This window comes from Trachemys scripta, chromosome 6, assembly GCF_013100865.1.
Source record: "Trachemys scripta elegans isolate TJP31775 chromosome 6, CAS_Tse_1.0, whole genome shotgun sequence".
In the NCBI taxonomy this organism is placed as follows: domain Eukaryota; kingdom Metazoa; phylum Chordata; order Testudines; family Emydidae; genus Trachemys; species Trachemys scripta.
This window is the reverse complement of record NC_048303.1, coordinates 90,503,627-90,525,097: the sequence shown is the minus strand read 5'-3', so window position 1 is coordinate 90,525,097 and position 21,471 is coordinate 90,503,627. Positions and strand designations below refer to the sequence as shown.

At 39.6% G+C, this 21,471-nt stretch overlaps 1 protein-coding gene across 1 annotated transcript in view; it reads left to right on the top strand.

The window, feature by feature from the left end:
* The first annotated feature begins 2,412 nt into the window (after positions 1-2,412).
* DOCK8 (dedicator of cytokinesis 8) overlaps positions 2,413-21,471 on the top strand; it is a 127,368-nt gene continuing 108,309 nt past the window's right edge. The window contains exon 1 of the mRNA XM_034774195.1: positions 2,413-2,564. Within this exon, the coding sequence (XP_034630086.1) occupies positions 2,512-2,564 (53 nt within the window). The 5' untranslated portion in view covers positions 2,413-2,511. The remainder of the gene's footprint in view (positions 2,565-21,471) is intronic.

Below are 21,471 nucleotides of genomic sequence, written 5' to 3'. Positions count from 1 at the left end.
TGAAATTTCTCTCATTTATTTCCATGTTTCTGATTGGAACACATTGCAATTGTTGATCCGAAGCTGAATGTTGTGTTTTTAATAAGGATTTTTATGAGTAGTACACATACTGTAGTTGTAATTACACTGTGCATTGGAATAGCTCTACAGGATTACCAGTGTCGATTCTCTTTCTCTGTGTCTCCACACACATAATAGGTAAAGATAGGAAGGAGTGAGGTCCACCAAGGTCCAATATTCCTTGACTTCAGAAGAGATTAATCATGAGAGAGAGACCCACATGATCTTAACAGAATATTCCTTGCTCAGTGCTCCAGGAGAAGGGGAGCAAACCCCGCAGTTGCCAACCAGTAAGCAACCTCAGTGCCAATGTGTTGTGGGAAGAACATCTTGTGTATATGCACAAGACTCACATGATAAAACATCCAATTCCATTTATACCTAGTGATGTAACTGGTTTCCAGTTAACATCCATTCTTTCCAATATAGCATATTCTCTTTTCTTCGTTCGTTTTTTAAGACCGTCCTCATAGGTCTCCCTGATTCTGTAGATTCCTGATGTGTTTTGTTTACATGTCCAGATTTGGTCCATACTCTGTGATTCATTGGTTTTAGTTTTTCTGTTAAATCCCTCAACTCTCCAGCTGTGCCTTTCTTTCCCCTGAGGCATATAGTAAGAACTCTGAAAAGACCATCTGTACCACCTTGATCTGGTGGTTTATATGTATGAAACTACCAAATTTCACTTTATTATCTTAAATGAGCCCTTCATTTAACAATGCTCTAAAGTACTTTTAAACAAGAAAGCCAGATTCTGCCACCTTTTCAGCTACTAGCACCTTACTCTGCAAGGAATCCTATTGAAATCTGTAGAAGCTGGAAGGGAATGGATGTAAGTCAGGGTATCAGAATCTGGCCCATAATATGGCAGCTCTGTTTCCAGCATTCCAGTACAGAATATAGAATTAATGGGAGGTTGTCACAGTTTGGAGGCCTAACACTGGACTTACTTTGATTCCCTCATATCCGTCTGTAGTATCCATGTAATTGTGTACATTTAAGGAATTGTTGTTGTTTTTTTCATAATAGATGCACCAATGTTTATCATCTTTACAAGCCAGTAAATCTTCAATAACATCATAAAATAATTTAATAAATAAAAAAGCTGTAAAATGTCCTTTTAAGCTAACACCTCCCTCCCCAAATGAAGGGAAAGAAGGAGGAACAAAAAGTACAACAGTGAATATAATTACACCACTATACAGAACCAACTTCTTGCTGAACAAAGGTAACTAGTATATGTCTCTGTCTCTCACCTTTTTGTTACACATAGTACAGCTTGATTCTGTAACATATATGTACAAATTTATACCAGTAAAAATGCATTTTAAATAAAGATCCAACATCGTCTCATCCAGTGGAAATTGGGACATATTGGAAGGACAAAAATGTTTCCTCCTCTATTTCTTGGGTTGATGTAATCCTGGCTCTAAGTCAGAATGAGAGTTCATCTTTCAGCTGGTACACAATTGGAAAGATCATCTTTGAGGATTTAGTTGTACCCACCACTCATTGGAGCATACATTTATTTAATAACAGGATCTATTTTATCATCCATATTTCAGCTTTAAGTATTCACACCCAGAAAGGATTGTATTGGTTGTGTACAAAGAATGGCGGAAACAATTTAGGAAATAGCCATAATTTTTCTTAAGCGGCTGCATAGAAACATTTTGTCCCCGGAAGAAGGATGGGATCAGAACTGAATCGTAGAGATCCTCACTGGACGAGTCCCTTTAATCAAATGGTTTTCTTGAAAGCCCAGAGTCGCTGGAAGTTGCTTTCAGTACAAGCGAGAGTGACACCTATTGAGAAGAGTCAACCTACTTCAGAGTCTGCAAAGATTCGTTTCTTCCAGTTGTGCAAGAGGAAGCCGCAATATTAGCAAACAAAGTTTCTAAACAGCATGGGAGACAGACGCTTTGATCTCTCTCCGGTTACAGTGGGGGAACTAATCCATCCTTAGTGCCTATTTAAATTCCCGTCTTCCTGCGTGAACCCCTCTGGACCAGTCAAAAATATCGCAGCAGGGTTTCTAACAAGGTGAAAAGCTATATTCAGAGTGAGGGCTGCGTTTCTAGCCGCCTATCGGGGGATCATTAGAGTCCCTGTTATAAAATTGCAGCGGGCTTGGGTCCTGGTCAGAATTACAAACCGCGGGGGGTTTGATGGGGAAGGATGCCCAGGCAGCTCCGGGGTGTTTTGATTTTCAGCGCCCCGGGAGCCCCGGAATTCGAGCTCAGGCTTTTCTCTGGAGGGTAAGTCAGTAGCTGAGCCCTCCCCCTTGGCCAATTTCAGTGAGGAAGGTAAAATGCGGAAGTTTCCACCCAGAACTGACAGATGAAACTCATTCTTTAGCCCTTGGTATGATACACATAATAAGCGCCCTTGGTGGAAATTACCAGCCTCTCCCCTCCTAGGGATCTCACATTCAGAGGGACGCTGTCAAGCATGGCCACTTTACCCGCAGCTGACAGAAGGGCATTTGCCCTGAAAATCAACAGGTAAGAGACTTTTATTGACCTCTAAACTTTCCGTAGTGGGGGTGGGGAAGGCAGCCGCTCCGCAGGCGAGAAGGTGGATGATTCGGGTGTGGGTTCCCGCTGCCTCCGAACCCCGGGCGTGGAGCCATCTGCACGTCCCTGATCACTAAGGAGCTTTACCAAAGTTTCCCTCCTATGGAGAGAGGCTCCCGCTCGGTGGGTTAAGTTTAAAGCATGTCTCTCGCATCGTGGATTTTGCTTTATAAAACTATTAAAACCCCACATTTAAAAGTCTCTCTCTTGTTTACACTTGGCACAGCAGGATCCTTGGCTAGCCTCAACTTGTTTTGGTTTTGCTCCTAAAGAAGTTCGCTCTAGAAATCCCCTCCCCGGAAAAACTGATCATTTGTGTGTGTGATGGTTCTTTATTCACTCAGCATACTGGGTTTATTTTTCTGACAGGTAGGAAATGTCAAATGCCTCACGTGGTTTGTTACTAAGGTTTAATTGTTTTGTCAGGACAAGCCCTGAGTCTGCTTGAAAACTGTGCTCCTCACATAGTGGGTTCAGGTTTTATATATATGAGATTCCCCCCCCCCCACACACACACACCTTCAGATGTAATAGCTTAAATGTTTTTATGGCTGTGATGATATTTTTGCAACACAAGGTTTTTATTTATATGCCGTTAGTATTAATATGACACCTAGCAATTTTTCTCACATATTTTCCTTTTCTGACTCTTATATTATGAATCACCATAGAATTTAAAATGAAAAATGTTATTCTAATTTTTACCCTATCAAAACTAACATTAAACTCTACTATGCCATCCTTTTACTGCTAATCTTTCATTCTAATAGAGTTTATGGCCTTTTCTCATAGAAAAGCACTGATGGTTCAGCTGGTGTGTGTGTTATGGTAGCATTGAGAAATCAAGACATTTATTTTGGTGTTGTTAGGCTAAGAGAAAATACAGGGCGTCTTTTGTACAGCCTAATTATCTCACTACAAAAGTCTCAGTTCCAGGTAGTTGGTTTTAAAAACAAATTAACTGAGTTTGCCAATATGTCTAAGAACAAACAGGATAATGATTTTATTAGTGACAGTGAGCAAGACCATCTCTGTGCCAGACCCCCCTCCCAAAATGCACAGAACCCCTCTTCCTCAGCAATTTGTTGAAAGAGATGGAGTTCACAGTTATCAAGGAAAACAATTACATTATCATACATCTTTCATCTGACGAAGTGGGTATTCACCCATGAAAGCTTATGCTCCAATACATCTGTTAGTCTATAAGGTGCCACAGGACTCTTTGTTGCTATTATCATACATATGTCTTTCCCATGATAATTTTCCCATCACAAATTGCATGTCATTTTACCTTTCCAAACCCTTCAAGAGTTCGTTTCAAGTTTCTGGCAGAATATATTCTTCACAACCATGTGGGATTACATTGAAAGATTTCCAAAGGATGACTTAATTCAACACTTTTTTCTCTGGCAAATTTCCCATTGATTTCAGCAGGAACTTTGTTTGAGTAAGGAGTGCAGGACTGGATCGTATTGCAGTTTCTCTACCTTTAGGGCCAGATTCACCAGTTACTCTGGCTGCTTTTTGCTGCTCTAGTAATGTTTACAGTTACTTTGTATTGCCAAAGCTGCTGGAGCATACCAGTGAAATTGGCCTTATGCATTATCTATCCAAGCCTCATTGGCTGAAGAAAAAAATTGTGAAATTAGACCAATCATTTTGTTTTCCTTTTAAATTTGTCTTATGGTTTGCAGTGTCAATGCTGAATGTTTGTGTAGTGAAACAAAGATTGAAATCCATCATGTTCTGAATCTATGATTATAATTTAGCAATAATTAGATTTAGTTTACAAGCATTATTCAGGAATGGTTCTGTTCTATAGAGCTGACATATGTGAAAAGGAAAGAGAATGGTAAAAGTTGTGTATATTTACTAGTAGAAATTATGTTTTAGTCCCCTCTTCAAAAGTTACAGATTGCTACTATATGGACCAAATCCTATTTGCCCTGTTCTTGTGAATTATTCCATTGACAGTAGCACTTGGCTGTATGTCTTCAACAAAAGCAAACTTCATACACAGCAGCAATATTCACTTGTTTGTTTTTTCCAAGAGACACTGTCAAGATAAGTCATTGTAAATCAGTGGGCTAATTCATCAGCCCATGCACCATAGAACACACTCCAGCTGTGGAATTCTAATCTCCTTTCTATAGGGTTTTGGTTTTATTTCTTCAAAACGAAACTATTTAAACACAAATTCAATTTACCAGTCATCTCCCTTCCCCTGGGGGGCTTCTGGAGGGGCCTATCTGCTCCCTATTGGATTACTCTCTACAGGCCTTCTGTCTGGGAGTTAGGCAAGCCTCTCCTCTCCTTTTTCATTCCTAGCCTGCTCCCTGCAGGATTACAGTCTACAGGACATCTGCCTGAGAATCCTATGTAACCTGGGTTCTTTCCCTTGCCCCAGGGCCTCCTGTAGGAGCCTACCAATTCCCTGCATCTCTCCAGCAGAATTGAACTACTTGCTGGTACTTATTAATTATTGATTATATTATAATTATTTATTTGTATCACGGTAGCACCTAGGAGCAGTGTTTAAAGTGTGCCTGCTTGCAACAGCTCTCAGATGGGGGAAATACAATTTATATTAATCCTCCTCTGATTGGTTGTTTTCCCCACTTCTCTGCCTCCTGGCCTAGAGCAGCCAATTTCCCCTCTGGAGGTAACACCATTCTCACAGGGGGGACATGCCAGAAGAAAAAGCCCAGCAGCTCAGAATGGCTCCACTCTCTCCTCTCCTCTGCCCTCCCCCCTCCTTTCGTCCCCTCCTATGAGCAATAGGATGGCTGCTCTACTCCTCCCGCCTCTTCTTTCCCTTCCTGAAACACCAGCCCTGGGAAGAGAAAGAGGGGACCCTGCTACAGCCCTCCAGGCCTGGGAGAGGGGACTGGAGAACCCCAAGAGCTCAGGAGGAGCAGAGGTGAGGTTGAGGGGGCAGAATTGATGGGGCTGGGCTCAGGGGAGTGAGGAGTGGTGGCGCGCAGGAGGACAGGCAGATGTGATGTCTCTTTCATTTCTCTAGAAAGTGATTGACACCCCAGCTGCCATCATTATTTAAGCACTGCTCAGGAGCCCTAGTCAAGAACCAGGACCCAATTCCACTAGATGCTGTACAAACAGAACAAAAAGATGATCCCTGTCCCCAAAGAATTTGATCCCAGCATCAGCTGTCCCCCAGATAATCAGTCACAGGTGGAAGTACGCCCAGAGGCCTTTTGTTTAAAGGGCCAGCCACCTTCTTACCGTCATGTTAAAAGTATTCTTTACCTGTAAATATCACCTTTGATCATTAAAACTGAAAGCATACTAACATTTCATTTCACTTTACACTATTTATATTGTTTGTTAAATATTGCCTTCACTCAGCTTTTAATTTTTGCACTTGGCTCATTTTTTACAGTGAAGATAGATGTGTCTATTTTATAGTCAATTTCACTTGTTGGTTTTCAGGCACTGGAACAGTGCAAGACATTTGGGTTGCAAACACTGCAGCGGAACGGTTATCACATTACAAGCAATGTTAATTTAAAACATGTCTCATTTTTATTCATATCTTAAAATACCTTCAAACTTGAAAGATTTGCATGTAGTCTGTATACATAAGCATGCCTTCCTGTCACTGTTACCCTCATCTTCCCTCCCCCACTCCATTTGTTTGCTTGTTACCAGTCAGTTGCATCCTGTGTGGTCTGATCCTTCAGCTACTTAAGCAAGTGTTTAACTATACTCATGTGAATAGTCTCTTTGATTTTAATGGGACTACTCACATGCATAAAATTGCTCATGGCACATGCATGTTGCAGAACCAGGGCCTTCGACTGTAACTTTCCAGGCCAGGGACTGTCTCTTACTATGTGTTGGTTCAGACATAGGCAATACGACCCAGTCCTGAAATCACACCTTAATTTGTAGGGTAGGCATATCCAACCCCACCTAACCCAATGAAAATAAGGTGATCCAGTGACCTTCCCAGTTATACCAAGCTAACATCAAATAGCTGGGTTGACCAGGTACATCTTACATCATCTCCCAAAGTTTATCAAGCTTAAATCAAAGAGCAAAGATCTTTCTCCGAGAATGCCCTCAGTGAGTTAGTTCAAACTAATCAGAAGTTAGGGACATACTTCAAGAGCATGACAGCCTATCACAACTGCAGAGATGGAGCATGCAGGGTAAGATGGTCTCAGAGACAAAACAGAATGCATCCAAAGTGCCTTAATAGTTGTGCCCTACTTATGGGTTCTTGGAATGGACATTTTGCACTGGATTGCATAAAGCCATTTATTATATTGATAAACACAAGATATTAATTATCTGCAAGTCAAAAAGATATGCTTAGGCCAAGCTATTTCTTTTAATGAATTTGTATTTTTGTAATGAGAATTCAGTTAACGAAATTACAAAAAGATTCTTTGCTTTTGGAAAGTGTACTAAAAATGTATCCTTCTGATCACATTTTATATCAAGGGTACCTTAATATATGTGTTTTAAAGAACTAAAGATTATTAATAGATGTTTTAATAAAGTAATAGGTTAATAGGCTGGTTATATCCATGGCTTATAATCATCTTAATACCATCTACTGATGTTTTTATAGCCCTCTACATACTTCTCATGTATGTAGCATGCTTATAACATCAATTAATCATTTATTAATCCTTTATGAACATAAATGCACCCTTAATCTAAAGCATGATGATTTAGCCATTCTCTCAATTACTTATACTGGCATGGCAGTGATAGGATAAATGACCTTTTTTACGGTTTATCAAATCTATCTAATAAATTAGTTGCACGAACAAGTAAGAGCCTAATTTGATAAAAAGGTTGTGCAGGATTGAGCCCGCATCAAATGAGTTTTCTCCAGTGGGACTAATCATGTAAGCAAGATTTCTCAAGTGAGTAAGGTTTTGCAAGATCATGCCTCTAGTTAGTTCATTTAAAGGCACTCAAATGTTAATAAATGTGAGTGCATTTGAAATCCATTTCTTAAATATACAATACACAGTGGCTTAGAAAATCATTATTGAACCTTTTTTTAAAACAGATTTTCCATTTTGTGAGCCTAATCTTTGCTGCTAGAAATGATGAAAAATACAGTCTAAAATTGCCTGTTGTTATGGGAACAGACTGCTTTTCACATACTACATCTGTGAGATAATAGTGTTTTTGTATTTGGCGTGTGCATCATCTACCACTAATAACAGATTAAGAATAAAATAGGATTTATATCAGTTTCATATTTCATATGCAACAGCCTTTCTATTAGTAGTTTCCTTCATTACAAAGGCCAATTTTGATTAGACTTTTATTTACATAAAATTAAATATTATGGGGCTGATTCTGTAAATCTTCCATGTGACATTACTTGGAATTCCATGTGCAGAGAGGCTGTAGAATAGACACATATCCTGGTTGTTATATACTGAGTATGCTATTATTCTTGTTTTAGATCCTTTTGCCTCAGCCACAGAGGATTCTTGACAAACTGTGCTAGGAATATCAGTTTAAAAGAATCATATACTATTATTTCTTTTTCATTCATTTGTACTTTTCTTTAATTATTTCCTTTTTTTGTCACTAGGCATACTGGACCCTTTTCCCAAGAGGGGAAAATATGCATTTCCCTTTGCACATCACTGGTAGAGGTGCTGAACAGATCTTAATAGTAACTCACTTTTTCCAATTATTTATTGAGGACTAAATCTTACATGCATCATTCATGTGAATATCTTCACAAAAAGCCATATGTCTCCCCCTTCCTCATGGCAGGACTTCTCTTTGCTATCATGGTTTTGTTGTCCTGGAATCTTCTGGGCTTGCATTTAAACAAGGACCAGATTATGCCTGGCCTTTATGGAGATGTGCAGAAGGGAGAGAGCACAAGACATCAATAGGAGTTGGGTTCCTAAATATCTTTGAGAATCTGGGCCTAAACCATTCTCCATCACACAGTATTCAGAAGGGCCAGTTGCAATTGCATTCATTGCACATGTGTGTATATCCAGACTGCCCCCTCCCTACTCCCCCCGGGGATCATTGCATTGGTGGAGAGGTGTTGGGACCACGATTCTACCCCCACTATACCCCAGTTAGAACCGCTGGAGTAAGTGCAACCCCGTGACATGCCTCTGTGTGCCTGCACATGCTTCTCCCTGAGGCAGACTCAGCCTCTTGGGTCCTTCCTGGGGAGAATGCATCTTTACACCTCTCTCCCACTGCAAGGGAGGGATGTGCCTTACAGGGACTACTGAGCTTTAAGTAATTTCACCACTGAGGGAGTCAGGAACATTATACTAGGTGAAGTGTTGGATCACATCCAGTGTAAATAGCTTTATAGATAATGCAGCAAGCTTTTCAACTGTCTGTAAGGTTATTGTTTCATCAGACCTACAGATAATAAATTTGCCTTTGCCAGTGTGTTTCTAATGACTAGGGAAATTAGTATGAGGCCCTAGTGCTTTTTAATATGTTTTAAAACCCTTCTTAAGCATACTTTACATTTGGTTGTGGCACTATTTGACTGGCCATTGTGGAGGGATCCAAACCATGTTTTATAAACAGGATTAAAAAATCATGTTTTGGCTTGGATCTCTACTTGGGCTAAAGCACATTTTAAACTCAAGGTTTGGCCCCATCCACATGGCACATCAAACCATGCTATTACCCAGTTCTACCACAACCAAATTAAAACTGTGTGTTTAAGCAATGTTGTAAGCTTTATGCCTAAGAGCCTCGCCTACAGGAAAAGAACAGTGTTATAGATTTTTTTTCTTAATCTCCAGTGTGGTTGGGAAAAGACAATTCTGAAACCATGTTAAGGAACAATCTTTTAGCCTGTGTTTTAATCTCTAGCCTATTATATTTTATACACTGGCAATAAAATGATTGATAATATGGATGTCCCTAACCCTGACAAGGAACTGTGCTAGCCCATGTTTCTTCATGCAGTGTAGATGGGCTCCAAGTTAGTCATGGCAGCAAGCTATGGAACAGACACAGAGTTGTATTTCTAAATTATGCAAATATTATTTCAAGATTATGCCATAATCTTAACAGGTTAATTCAAATGATAAAGTTTAAAGAACTCTCTGTAAGTATCTTTCTTCTTGCCATAGATGTTCTTATTTGGGGGCAAGTTTCTGGCTTTTATAGCCAAAAAGCATACTAGAGAGATAACACATCATAGGAGGAAATTTGGTTACGTCAGTTTTTTTTGAAGACCAAAGCTCAGGTAGGTTTGTAAGCGAACACTGCAGAATGCATTTACATCACTGTGACAAGGTGTATAGGCACTCCTATGGCGCAATGTATAAGGGGTAAAAATGTTCCCTGCTTATCACATGGCTGGTCTAGGGTGGGACTATAAAAGGAAAGCAGAGGGACATCTCCTCCTCCAGCTTTCTGAAAGCTAAAAAGGTGGTTGTTGTTGCCAAGTGATTTGCATCTTTTTGAGTTAACAAAGGGAGCCTTGAGGAAAAGGACTTAAACGTTTTACCTTCTCTGGCTGGTGAATCTGCCCATTGGCTTACAACCATATCCAAGCAAGAAGATGTGAGAACAGCCATTGAAGTAAGTCAGTAATTAGGAGTATGTGCCCACTCAGTCTAGTCATGTATCAGTGAAAAATACCAGGAGCAGCAAATGCAGGCTCCATAATGCAGCTACACTGTAGCAGCTGAAGAAGCTACTGCAGAAATAACTGTTTAGAATAAGAAGTAGCCATGGGATCAGAAAGCCACTGAGGTTCATTCAGTGACAGTCATAACTAACAGCTACTAAGTAAGCATCAGAATAATCGTCATCTGCCAAGGAGTCAGAGAGTCCTAGATATCTCCTTTCGTTTGTTATAGTAGTTATTTGTGAATGATATCATATTTTAATTGTATTTGGGATTTTTTTTAAAGGAAGAGGTAATAATAGTAGCACCAGAATCAGTGGAATCCCTGTTGTGTGATAGGAGTATTATTCTTTTATGTGACCCATGGCAGATGACCAGGGACAGGAAATAAAATTTAGTCTCTGACCAACAAAAACTCTGTGTCACAGCATTATGGAAAGTGTCTATACCTTTTAATGACAGATTTCACTCTTACTTTAAACATCTAAAGTACTTTAAGATGTTTATGCTGTAATTTATGGAGCAGTTCTGTTGTTTATGACATGGCAAACATTAATCTTACTCAGCAAAAATGCAATTGTGGAATGAGAAAAATGTTAATCCCATTTGATGCCAGGTGGGAAGGTTTGTATTCATCTTTCTAAACATTTACTTCTGTTTTTCTGTGAAAACAGGTGAGGAAGCAAATCGTACATATTCCACATCCTCTGCCACTTTTAGGTTATATAGTAATCAAACATGACAGTTTATTGGAACAGTTAGAATTATTTGCCATTTTTTCTCCTCAACTAGAAGTTTTCTGGTGTTAAAAAAACATACTTTAGACTACCATCATGAATGAAGAAAAAAATACCCTGGAAAGAGTTTAATTGATAATGTACCCACCTTCATGCTTGCCATCAAAAATGTAACTACAGTAAAATAATCCCAAATCAAAACTTGGGATCCAATACAGGTCTGTCGCATCTTATACTGAGGTTACATTCCACAGTCAGCACGTAAAGCAAAAATCGCGTATGGTCAAAATTACATTGAGTGTAATGGCGGGCAGAATCGCCCACAGTACAGTTACAGTATTAAAATTGTTATTTTTCTCTTTTTTTATGTTTTATTGCTGTTTTTGCCGACCGTGTAAAGCTGAAATCGCGCATGTTAAATGCGCGTAAGATGTGACAGACCTGTATCCTCAAACTTTGAACAAATTCAAATCCAAAATCTGCAGCTTCTTCTCATGGGCCTTTTGCAGAAAACTTAGGGTTGCTAATTTTGGTTGTATGTATTCCTGGAGATTTCATCACATGACAAAATCTTTAATTAAAGATTCACCTTTAATTCCTGGAGACTCCAGGCCAATCCTGGAGGGTTGGCAACTCTAAGAAAAATACCAGTCTCATGTGAGAGCTTTGTTCTTGTTTTGGGAAGCTGCTTGTACAGCGCTTCTAATGAGCAAGGAAACTATTCCATAATGCAATCCACAACTGCATGATGTAATGCAAAAGTGTTTCATCATCCCCTTCTGAAATCCCTGTGGGCTGACTACTTCTCACATAGCAGGAGAAAGTGGCATGTAGGAGTGAGAGTCAGGGCGAAGGGCCAACTGGAGATACACTGCATGTTTCCATTCTCAAGCTGGCTATTATGGAATCTTTGGGAGTCCGTCATTTACTTCATTCTCAGACTATTTGAATGTACTTCAAAATTCATAACACAACTCTGCCAGAACTGCCAAGATTTATCTGGCTTGGTATCAAGCTATGTAAAACCGTTGAATTTCATATGATTTCCATGCAAAATAACAAAAAACCTGGGCCAGGTTCACTTGAAATTCAGATGGGATTTGCCAGAAGATTCAAGTTTTGTGTTTATAAAAAAAATCCCAGGTAAAGCCAGTTTCACCTGTTCTGGGGTTTGTTTCAGGTTTTGTAACAAAGGTCTTTCTCTTCTTTAAGTCAAAATCTGCTCTTTTCTGTAATCATGTCTGATTTCAATGGATCTGACTTGCTGTAGAAGTCCTTAGAATATCAAGTTTACTGTAACTAAGGCTGTAGGTTTAACTTTTACAACCACTGTCTTGCAGCCAAGAGCTATGCTCTGGAGGAAATCCTTTCTCTGCTAAGATATACAAGTAGGCACAGCACCACTTCTTCCTCTGTGGTCTTTTAATCATCAGCTGCCCTGCTGCTTGCATGAAATGTCTGCTTTTTAAATAACTGTTAAGAATAGGTTAGCAATTGAGGAACCACTCATTCCTTCTAGACTCCAGTAATATGTCACACAGCCAAACTGGGTGCTAGTATTTTTCCTTCGAGTGCAGGTGAACCTGACTGGATAGAATATAGTTTAGATCAATTACTGTATAATCTGTGTTTGGTAATAAACATAATGACAACAGCAGCAAAACCCTTACCCAAAGTAAAATTAAACATGAGTCCAAACTTTCCTAAAGCATGAAAGTGTTCACACTGGGGGGGTTGTTTTATCTTTGTGTGGGAATATAATTAACTGCTAGTAAAAAAATGTGTGCAAACGATTTAATTTTCCATGTTCTAATGAAATTATTTCCAGAATCATCAGATAAAAATACATTACAGTCTCTTTGTAACAATTTGCTTGTAAACTTAGGGCCAAATTCTGCATGCTTTCTTACTCACAGGAGCATTCCCAATTACTCCAATTTGTGAATAAATTATAGGTGCTGCTTTGGCTCCTGTAAATGTTAAAGTTAAAATTCACATAAACAACAATGGGAGAGAGATGGGCTCTAACAGTGTGTGTGTTTGAAAAAAGTAGTGTCTCAGACACATATTATCTTCAGAAACAACAACAAAAACCAAACCCTAACAATGTAAGACTTTATATTTATTAATGTTTAATGTTACTCTATTAGATTGTAAGCTCTTTGGGACAGGAGCTGTATCTTTGTATATGTATATACAGCACCTAGCGCAACCCCAATCCTGACTGTGACCTTTGGAAACTACTGCAACACAACGATTAAATCATGATCAGTCATGATCATCACAGGCAATACACAACCAATAGCGATTGTATAGTCCTTACATGTATTCAGATATTATGGTCCTGAGCATGATGCAAATCACACATTTGACAAAATGACAATCCAGTTTTACTTTATATTCCAATTACACACCTGCTTCTCACTAATTTTGAATGAATACAAATACAATTTAGATGGGGCTACTATAAGGTGGGTGCATAACTGGCTGGATAACCGTACTCAGAGAGCTGTTATTAATGGTTCCCAATCCTGCTGGAAAGGCATAACGAGTGGGGTACCGCAGGGGTCTGTTTTGGGACCGGCGCTGTTCAATATCTTCATCAACGACTTAGATATTGGCATAGAAAGTACACTTATTAAGTTTGCGGATGATACCAAACTGGGAGGGATTGCAACTGCTTTGGAGGACAGGGTCATAATTCAAAATGATCTGGACAAATTGGAGAAATGGGCTGAGGTAAACAGGATGAAGTTTAACAAAGACAAATGCAAAGTGCTCCACTTAGGAAGGAAAAATCAGTTTCACACATACAGAATGGGAAGAGACTGTCTAGGAAGGAGTACGGCAGAAAGGGATCTAGGGGTTATAGTGGACCACAAGCTAAACATGAGTCAACAGTGTGATGCTGTTGCAAAAAAAGCAAACATGATTCTGGGATGTATTAACAGGTGTGTTGTGAGCAAGACACGAGAAGTCATTCTTCCGCTCTACTCTGCTCTGGTTAGGCCTCAGCTGGAGTATTGTGTCCAGTTCTGGGCACCGCATTTTAAAAAAGATGTGGAGAAATTGGAAAGGGTCCAGAGAAGAGCAACAAGAATGATTAAAGGTCTTGAGAACATGACCTATGAAGGAAGGCTGAAAGAATTGGGTTTGTTTAGTTTGGAAAAGAGAAGACTGAGAGGGGACATGATAGCAGTTTTCAGGTATTTAAAAGGGTGTCATAAGGAGGAGGGAGAAAACTTGTTCACCTTAGCCTCTAAGGATAGAACCAGAAGCAATGGGTTTAAACTGCAGCAAGGGAGGTCTAGGTTGGACATTAGGAAAAAGTTCCTAACTGTCAGGGTGGTTAAACACTGGAATAAATTGCCTAGGGAGGTTGTGGAATCTCCATCTCTGGAGATATTTAAGAGTAGGTTAGATAAATGTCTATCAGGGATGGTCTAGACGGTATTTGGTCCTGCTATGCGGGCAGGGGACTGGACTCGATGACCTCTTGAGGTCCCTTCCAGTCCTAGAATCTATAAATCTATGAATCAGCAACAGGCATTTACCTTCCTGTCTGCTTTTCAAATGACCAAACAATAATAATAAAAGCAACTGTCTAAATTTGGGGGAAATTATTTTGTTTACAATAGTAGCCAACCCTATTTCAATGTCACCCTTGGTTTAAAACCACAGAGGAACACAAACATACTAGCAGTTGCACCTTCTAAACTAGAATTGAGCAATGGCTAAGGAAGTAGCTAATAAAGCTATCAGCCACAGGAAAACTGTATAAAGACCAAAAATGTGTCAGCAGAAACATCACAACAGGGATCCAATCTTGCCGTTCTGAAACAAATTGCAAGGCACTCCAAAAAAAATGCCACAACTTTGAATACGCAAAATCCTGTCTCCTTGGGGAACAAGGGTCAAAGCATGGCAGGGTCAAAGCACAAATAATGTTTTTCCAACTCCTATTGCTAATCTGTGTAATAGCTGATTTGTTTTAGCTGTCCCTGTGGCTTTTGAAGTGGCCTTGCTGTTATTACAGCCATTAAGATCCACCCATTTCATTCACAGGAATGGTATTGTGAACTCCTCCAAAGATGCCAGCTGTAAAAGAAACATGGTACAGGATGGGAGGAAAGGTCCCTTCCCCCCCAGAGAAAAATGTCCAGACATGGGTCTTTAGTTAGTAGCGAAAAAGAAGGACTTAATTCCATTGACCGATATTCATCGCCAGATTTAAGGTCAGATTCTTTTAGTCACTACTACGCTTTGGTAGTAGTCTTTCCCCCCGCCAAGGGTAAGATGGGAGGAAAGAGAGAGAAAAAGTCTCAAACTGTTAAGCTAATTGTAAATTTTACAAAGTTGCTTTTATTGCAGTAGCCTTTTGTTAATGCAGTCCTTGGATTTGCTTTGAAAAGCATTTTAATGGTATAGTTTTTGTATCTGGCTTGAAAATAAACATTGAGTGGAAATGCCTTGTGTTTCTTCTGGATGAAAGAATGAATAACAAGAGGAAGAAGTCCAAAACTATATTCTCTGCCCCAGTATGGAACTATATTTATTTTGAGCTCAGATGAAGTTCTGAGCTGGAATAAAATGTCCTTGCACTCTCTTTATAATCATTTTGTTGGAATATGTTTATGGATTGATAGGAAGCTGTAGACAGTACAAGTATCCAACAAATTAAAAAGGAGCATATTGTCATTTGCTTTATGGAATGCTAAATCAAAATATGAGCCTAGGTGTAAATGAAAGCACAAATGTCTGATAGAACAGTCGAGGACTCATCCTTTTGATTTGGTTAGACTATGCTGCTGACAATCCAAGAGTTTTTACAGAAAGCAATTTAAACAGCCCAGGAACAAGCAGAGATGCACCCTAGCTGCAAAGTTTAGCTTTGGATCCAGATCCAGCTTTCCTATGGGATATGCATATTTAAGGGTTTAGTTCAGAGTCTTATTTATTCAAGTATCAGAGGGGTAGCCGTGTTAGTCTGGATCTGTAAAAAACAACAGAGAATCCTGTGGCACCTTATAGACTAACAGATGTATTGGAGCATAAGCTTTCGTGGGTGAATACCCACTTCATTGGATTACATGCATCCGACAAAGTGGGCATTCACCCACGAAAGCTTATGCTCCTATACATCTGTTAGTCTTAAAGGTGCCACAGGACTCTCTGTTGCTTTTTATTTATTCAAAAGTGCATTAAAAGAACTTTTGATCTAATCTTTTTTGGTAAACCAGTATGAGAGAATCCAGAAGCAAGCACTGAATAATAAGACTAGATAAAATTGGATTAATTTCTCTGGTACAGGTGACCTATATATATAATGTTGTATGTTTACATTTTTCAGCCATGTTAGGGTAACAGACAACCTTTATTAATCACAGATCCCATTTTTTCAAAGAAAAATAATTTTCCATTCAAAATTAATCCTATATGAAATCATTCATGAATGATCTAATGTGTCCAATTTCATTTTTACATCCACTTTTCCAAGTTATTTTTATGTATTTACCGGCAGTTTGAGCACAGAGGTGCATTGAACTGAATCTTCAAGTTTCATATAGCTCCTTGTTTTCCAGGAAGTGCAAGTGTACTGATCACATGAAAAACTACAGCTGAAAAAGTAAATACAGTAAATGCATTCCTTGGCTGTTTTCTCTCCTCTAAACTCAGCAAGTTATGACAAGATTGGGAGACAACCTAAAATGTTGTTCTATACATTTAGTACTTTAAACACAGAAGCCACCACAGCATGCACAAACAAATCTCCTGTACTACCCCATATCCTTTGTACTTGATCCACAGAGTATGATTTTAAAAATACACAAGCACATGGACCAAGGTGACCTAATCCCGAGTCTTCAATTTGTTTATGTGGTATGGAAATGTGGCTGCCCTTCCCCCCGCCAGAAATGGTTTATTTAAAATTAATGTGTGTGTATGTTATATTCCTCTCCCTGAAGGACAAGCAGCTAAACAGGAGTGCTTAAAAATCCTGAGTGCATTGAATGACTGGCATGTCTAACCAGGGATGAAACTGAAAACTGGCCTCCTGCCTAAGTTTCCTACTAACTAGCTGACAACATAAAGATGAGGATGATGTTCTGTCCCAGAGTTCTTCACAGTCTGCTGCACTCCATGCTGACTTTGGGAAGACATTGCATGACTGTCCAGCAACTAAAATTCAGTTGTCCAGTCTGGGATTTTTGTTCCCTTCCTAGGCAGGATATTTCTTAACCTGATAGACCCTAAATAAGGCCATGACAGAGTGCAGAGGCCCTTCCTGAGCACCAGCAGACAAAGAGTTAACTGCTAGCCCAGCTCAACCACACCTGTAAAGAGGGAGGTAATGAAGCAGAGTTGTGGTACCTGAAGCCCAGATTAGAAATGTAGAGGAAAACCAGGGAACTCTGTTAAAAGAAAAATACTTCCATTGGTAGTGAGACGGGAAAAGAATCTCTGAGATAGATTTCTATGCTTGGTAGCTAAAGAGGTGGATTGGAGTCTGACCTGTTGTGGGTTTTTTCCCCCTCCTGTTTACTTTCTTCTCTAGCAGAATTTTTTGTTTGTTGCAACCAGAGAACTCTCAAACCTGAGAATAAAGGCACAGAAGAATTATTCTAGTAGATGATTTGCTTCTTCACTATTAGACTAGTGGGTCCGTTCCTCAGACTAACAAAGGTTTAACATAAAGTTAAGCATAAGGCAACACGTTTGTTTTTTTTACAGAAAATCATAAATGGATGCATAATTCTGTTTAATGTTACTTTTCTTACAGAAAGTAGGAGAAGCCAAACCAGTCAATATATAATTATGAAGTTTTTTTTTGTTGTATTTTATGACCCCCTTCTATGTAAGTACATATGTACACCATCCTTTGAGAGATGCTTCCTTTCCCCCTTTTTAGTTAACCTTGCTGTTTTTTTGTAGCCAATGAAAACTGTATGCAGCTCTTTCAGAAGCCTGTTTTCAATTCTCTAAGTATTGGCTGGATGGATGACTTGAGTGATAAAAGTTTCTCTCACCAGCTCCTCCAACTAGATAGTTGCTGATTTCTTTTGAATGGTGTCAGCTAGAAGGTGTATACAACAGACTCTTACCTTTAAGACCAGCTTTTCTCTATTTAAAAGTTTCCACTTTCCAGCTGATGAAAGATCTCTGTGAGCTTGAAAACCATTCTCTTCTGCTCTGTTTTATATTTACCCAAAGTTTTGTACTGTCCCTTTGACCACCATGGCACCACAGTACCTGCTGTGTTCTTTTCAAATCTGTCTTTAGCAGATCCAGTTCAAAAGAGGAAAACTTTGGTGGGTAGATCTTAGAGCGAAATCCTAAGAATCTGCTACATACGTTATGTGCAATCGTATCTTTACTTTAAAGACAATTTATTATATTATATCCTAATATTGATACGATTGTCCATACACAAAAGCATATTTCTTTTACATGTGATTAGTCTCCAGCACTTTTTTGTAGTGCAGACTAATGTGCCTCAGCGGGGGATCACTCAGCCTCTCTAATCTCATCCACAGTGCAATGAATTAATTGCATCACCATTCCATTGTGGGCCTCGGAAGCTCATGTCATATGAATGTTTGAAGTTTGAGAATGGTCTGTTCATTTCTAATACTTTTGTTTCTTTCTTGCTGGGATTGGTGACATTTTTACCTATCAGTAGCTCATTAGTATTTTTGCTTTTGAGAGTGATTCAAGACATTGTTTTGCCTTGCAATTGAAATTGGCTTTCCATACAACTGTATATGGGTAGAGTTATTGATGAGTAGTGATTTTGCTTTCGAATATCTTCTCTTGGACATCTTCATTAGAAGATTCTCCCTCTTCTGGGCACTTATAGCTGTGATTTGCCTCTCCCTCATCCTACTTATGTGACTGGTACTATCCAGTTTGGAGAGCCACTTGTTCTTATTGTGACCCAGAGGTCCTTGATCTTGTCGGAAATCTTTATATTGATTTCAATGGGTTTTAGCTGTGGTTTTATGACATGAGCATAAAATTAAGAGATGAGCTATCACCATTTTAAATTATCGCTCAAGTGAACTAGGTCAATTAGGAGTGTGCAAGAGAGGGTATAAAATATTCTAGAAAGAGAAGGTAAATTGTTTTCATTTTCTTTTCTGTTCTATTATATAATTTAGGCCTAATCACTAACCTAAATCATGTTCTATCTCTGATGCCCTAGTCCTGCAATGAACTCTGTAGTGGCAAACTCTCTGAATTTGGTCCATAAGCTTAATTACACTTTAAGAACCTGCTGTCTGTAACCATGGTTGCACTATTGGTTTAAGAGAATTATACAAACTGTACACTTTGTTTAGGAGAGGAGTTTGGGGTGGGAGGGGGACTGTTAAGTTACAACTATAATGAGCTGTTTGGAAAAATTGCTGCAGGATTGCATATACTACTTGGAAGTAAATGGGCCCCCTGGGGAAATAAACCTGGTGTAGGAGCAAGGACTGCTCTAACCCCCAAGTGAAGCCAAAAATGTCGGAGGCAGAAAAGTGGTATAATGACACCTTTGCTCCCCCCCCCCCTCCTTTTCTTGTGGGTTGTGCCTACTGATCAATGCAACATGGAATCTGACACAATGGGAATTTCACCACTGAATTTTGTGACAGCCTTATGACATTTTCTCTATAGTCTCATTGATACTACACAAAACAAACAGGGACCAAATAAGAGCACTGCACTATTATTGCAATATCTATATGTTTGGGGGCCAATTCTGATCTCAGGAATGCTTGCTCAACTACTAGTGTCTGAAAGTGGTCCTGCAAATGGTTCAACACATGGACCCTTGTACCTGCATGGAGTCACTTCTATAGGATCAGGGCCCAATGGAAGTTGAGTTTGTGAATATCTAAGGGTAAAATCTGGCCCTTGTTTTCTCAGTGAGTGTCTTTGTAGATCTAGCTAGTGAGCAGAGTTTGTTTGCAAACCTCCTGTTGTACAGATATCCTGCTGCACAATATTTTTAATTTAGCAGAAATGGTTAAATTAATAAATGAAACAAGATATACTACCTACTTCAGTATCTAAAGTTTATTAAATTGAACCAGCCTTCTTTACTTTATCCATTTCCTGTACATGTATGTCACTTTTCTTCAATATTGTAGTGTTCCTTTTCAAACTTATTCCTTCTGTTAGATAGTGAAAAATCTGTGTGGTCAAATTCATTTAGGGTAACCGACCGTGTGTCCCATTTTGGCTGGAACAGTCCATTTTTTAAGCCCTGTCCCTGCCGTCTCAACTTTTTTGGAAAAAGTGGGGTGCGGAGGAATGTGCAGGGGACAGGCAGGGCTTGAGCAATGATGCCAGCCCCAGCCTTGTGTGGGGGGCAGGCAGGGCTTGGACGAGCAGCTCGGGCCAGCCCCATGCACGGGGGATGGGGGGAGGGATGGCTCAGGTGGGCTAGCCCCCCGCGGTGTCCCGTTTTTCCATTGGGGAAATATGGTCACACTAAATGCATTGCCTCTTGTAAGTAGCATAACTCCTCTGAAGGCCATGGAGTTGCATCTGCTTACACCAAATGGTGAGCTGGGTTCCTGGTCTGTGTGCCTCTTCCCTTTTGTAGCTCAGAACAATGCCTTGTTCTAGGGGCCCAATCACCCCACAGCCTGTATAATTTAGAGACATGTTATTTTCTCATCTAGAGTGGAATCTGTTTTTGGAAAACATTTAGCCATTGTCTGCCAGTGGATGAACGTTGCTACAACTTTCATTAATGTCAATGAGACTCGTGTGGTATGCTTCGCAGGGCAGAATCTGATCCGTTCTCTTCAAAGGAAAATCCTGGGTTCAGCAAAACTGATACTTATTTCATGCTGTGAAAGACACATGATCAGAGGTTACTTGTAGTGGGAGATGAACTGGAAGAAAATCGAATTGGTATACAGTTTTTGTTCTCTTTTTAAAAGTCCCCCATATTATCTTAAACACACCAGACATAGGAAAACCACGGATTTCCCCGGTGTGCCTTTTTACTGATGTTTTAAAAACACCTATTTCTCTATTGAATCAGCTCAAGAATCCCTCAACATTTTGGCTTGTAAAAGCCTTCTGGTGCCAATACTGAGTAAGAACATATTTTTTCTGTGATGTCTCTTCTTCCTGTTCCATAGCAGTACTTTGGCTTTTCAGGGCTGCTTTTGCTCTGGCTGTAAACATTGTTGTTTTTAGAGTCAAGCAAAGTCTCAGTCTCACTTGACAAGGACCCTGGGGCAGCTGGGGACAGGAGAAGAGAGAGGAGAAGGTGCAGCGTGAACAGGGAAGCCCCATCTTTTTGGGTCTGAAAAGCCTGATTATCAGGTAGCTGAAGAACCCAATAACGCTCACTAGCATTAGAGGAAGGAGTGCTGGGGAGAGAAGAGCCTTCTCAGTTCACCACATCATGATGTTTCCCTAACCCCATGCAGATTGTCCCATGTAGCAAAGAACTTTTCTGATTCTCCTCCAC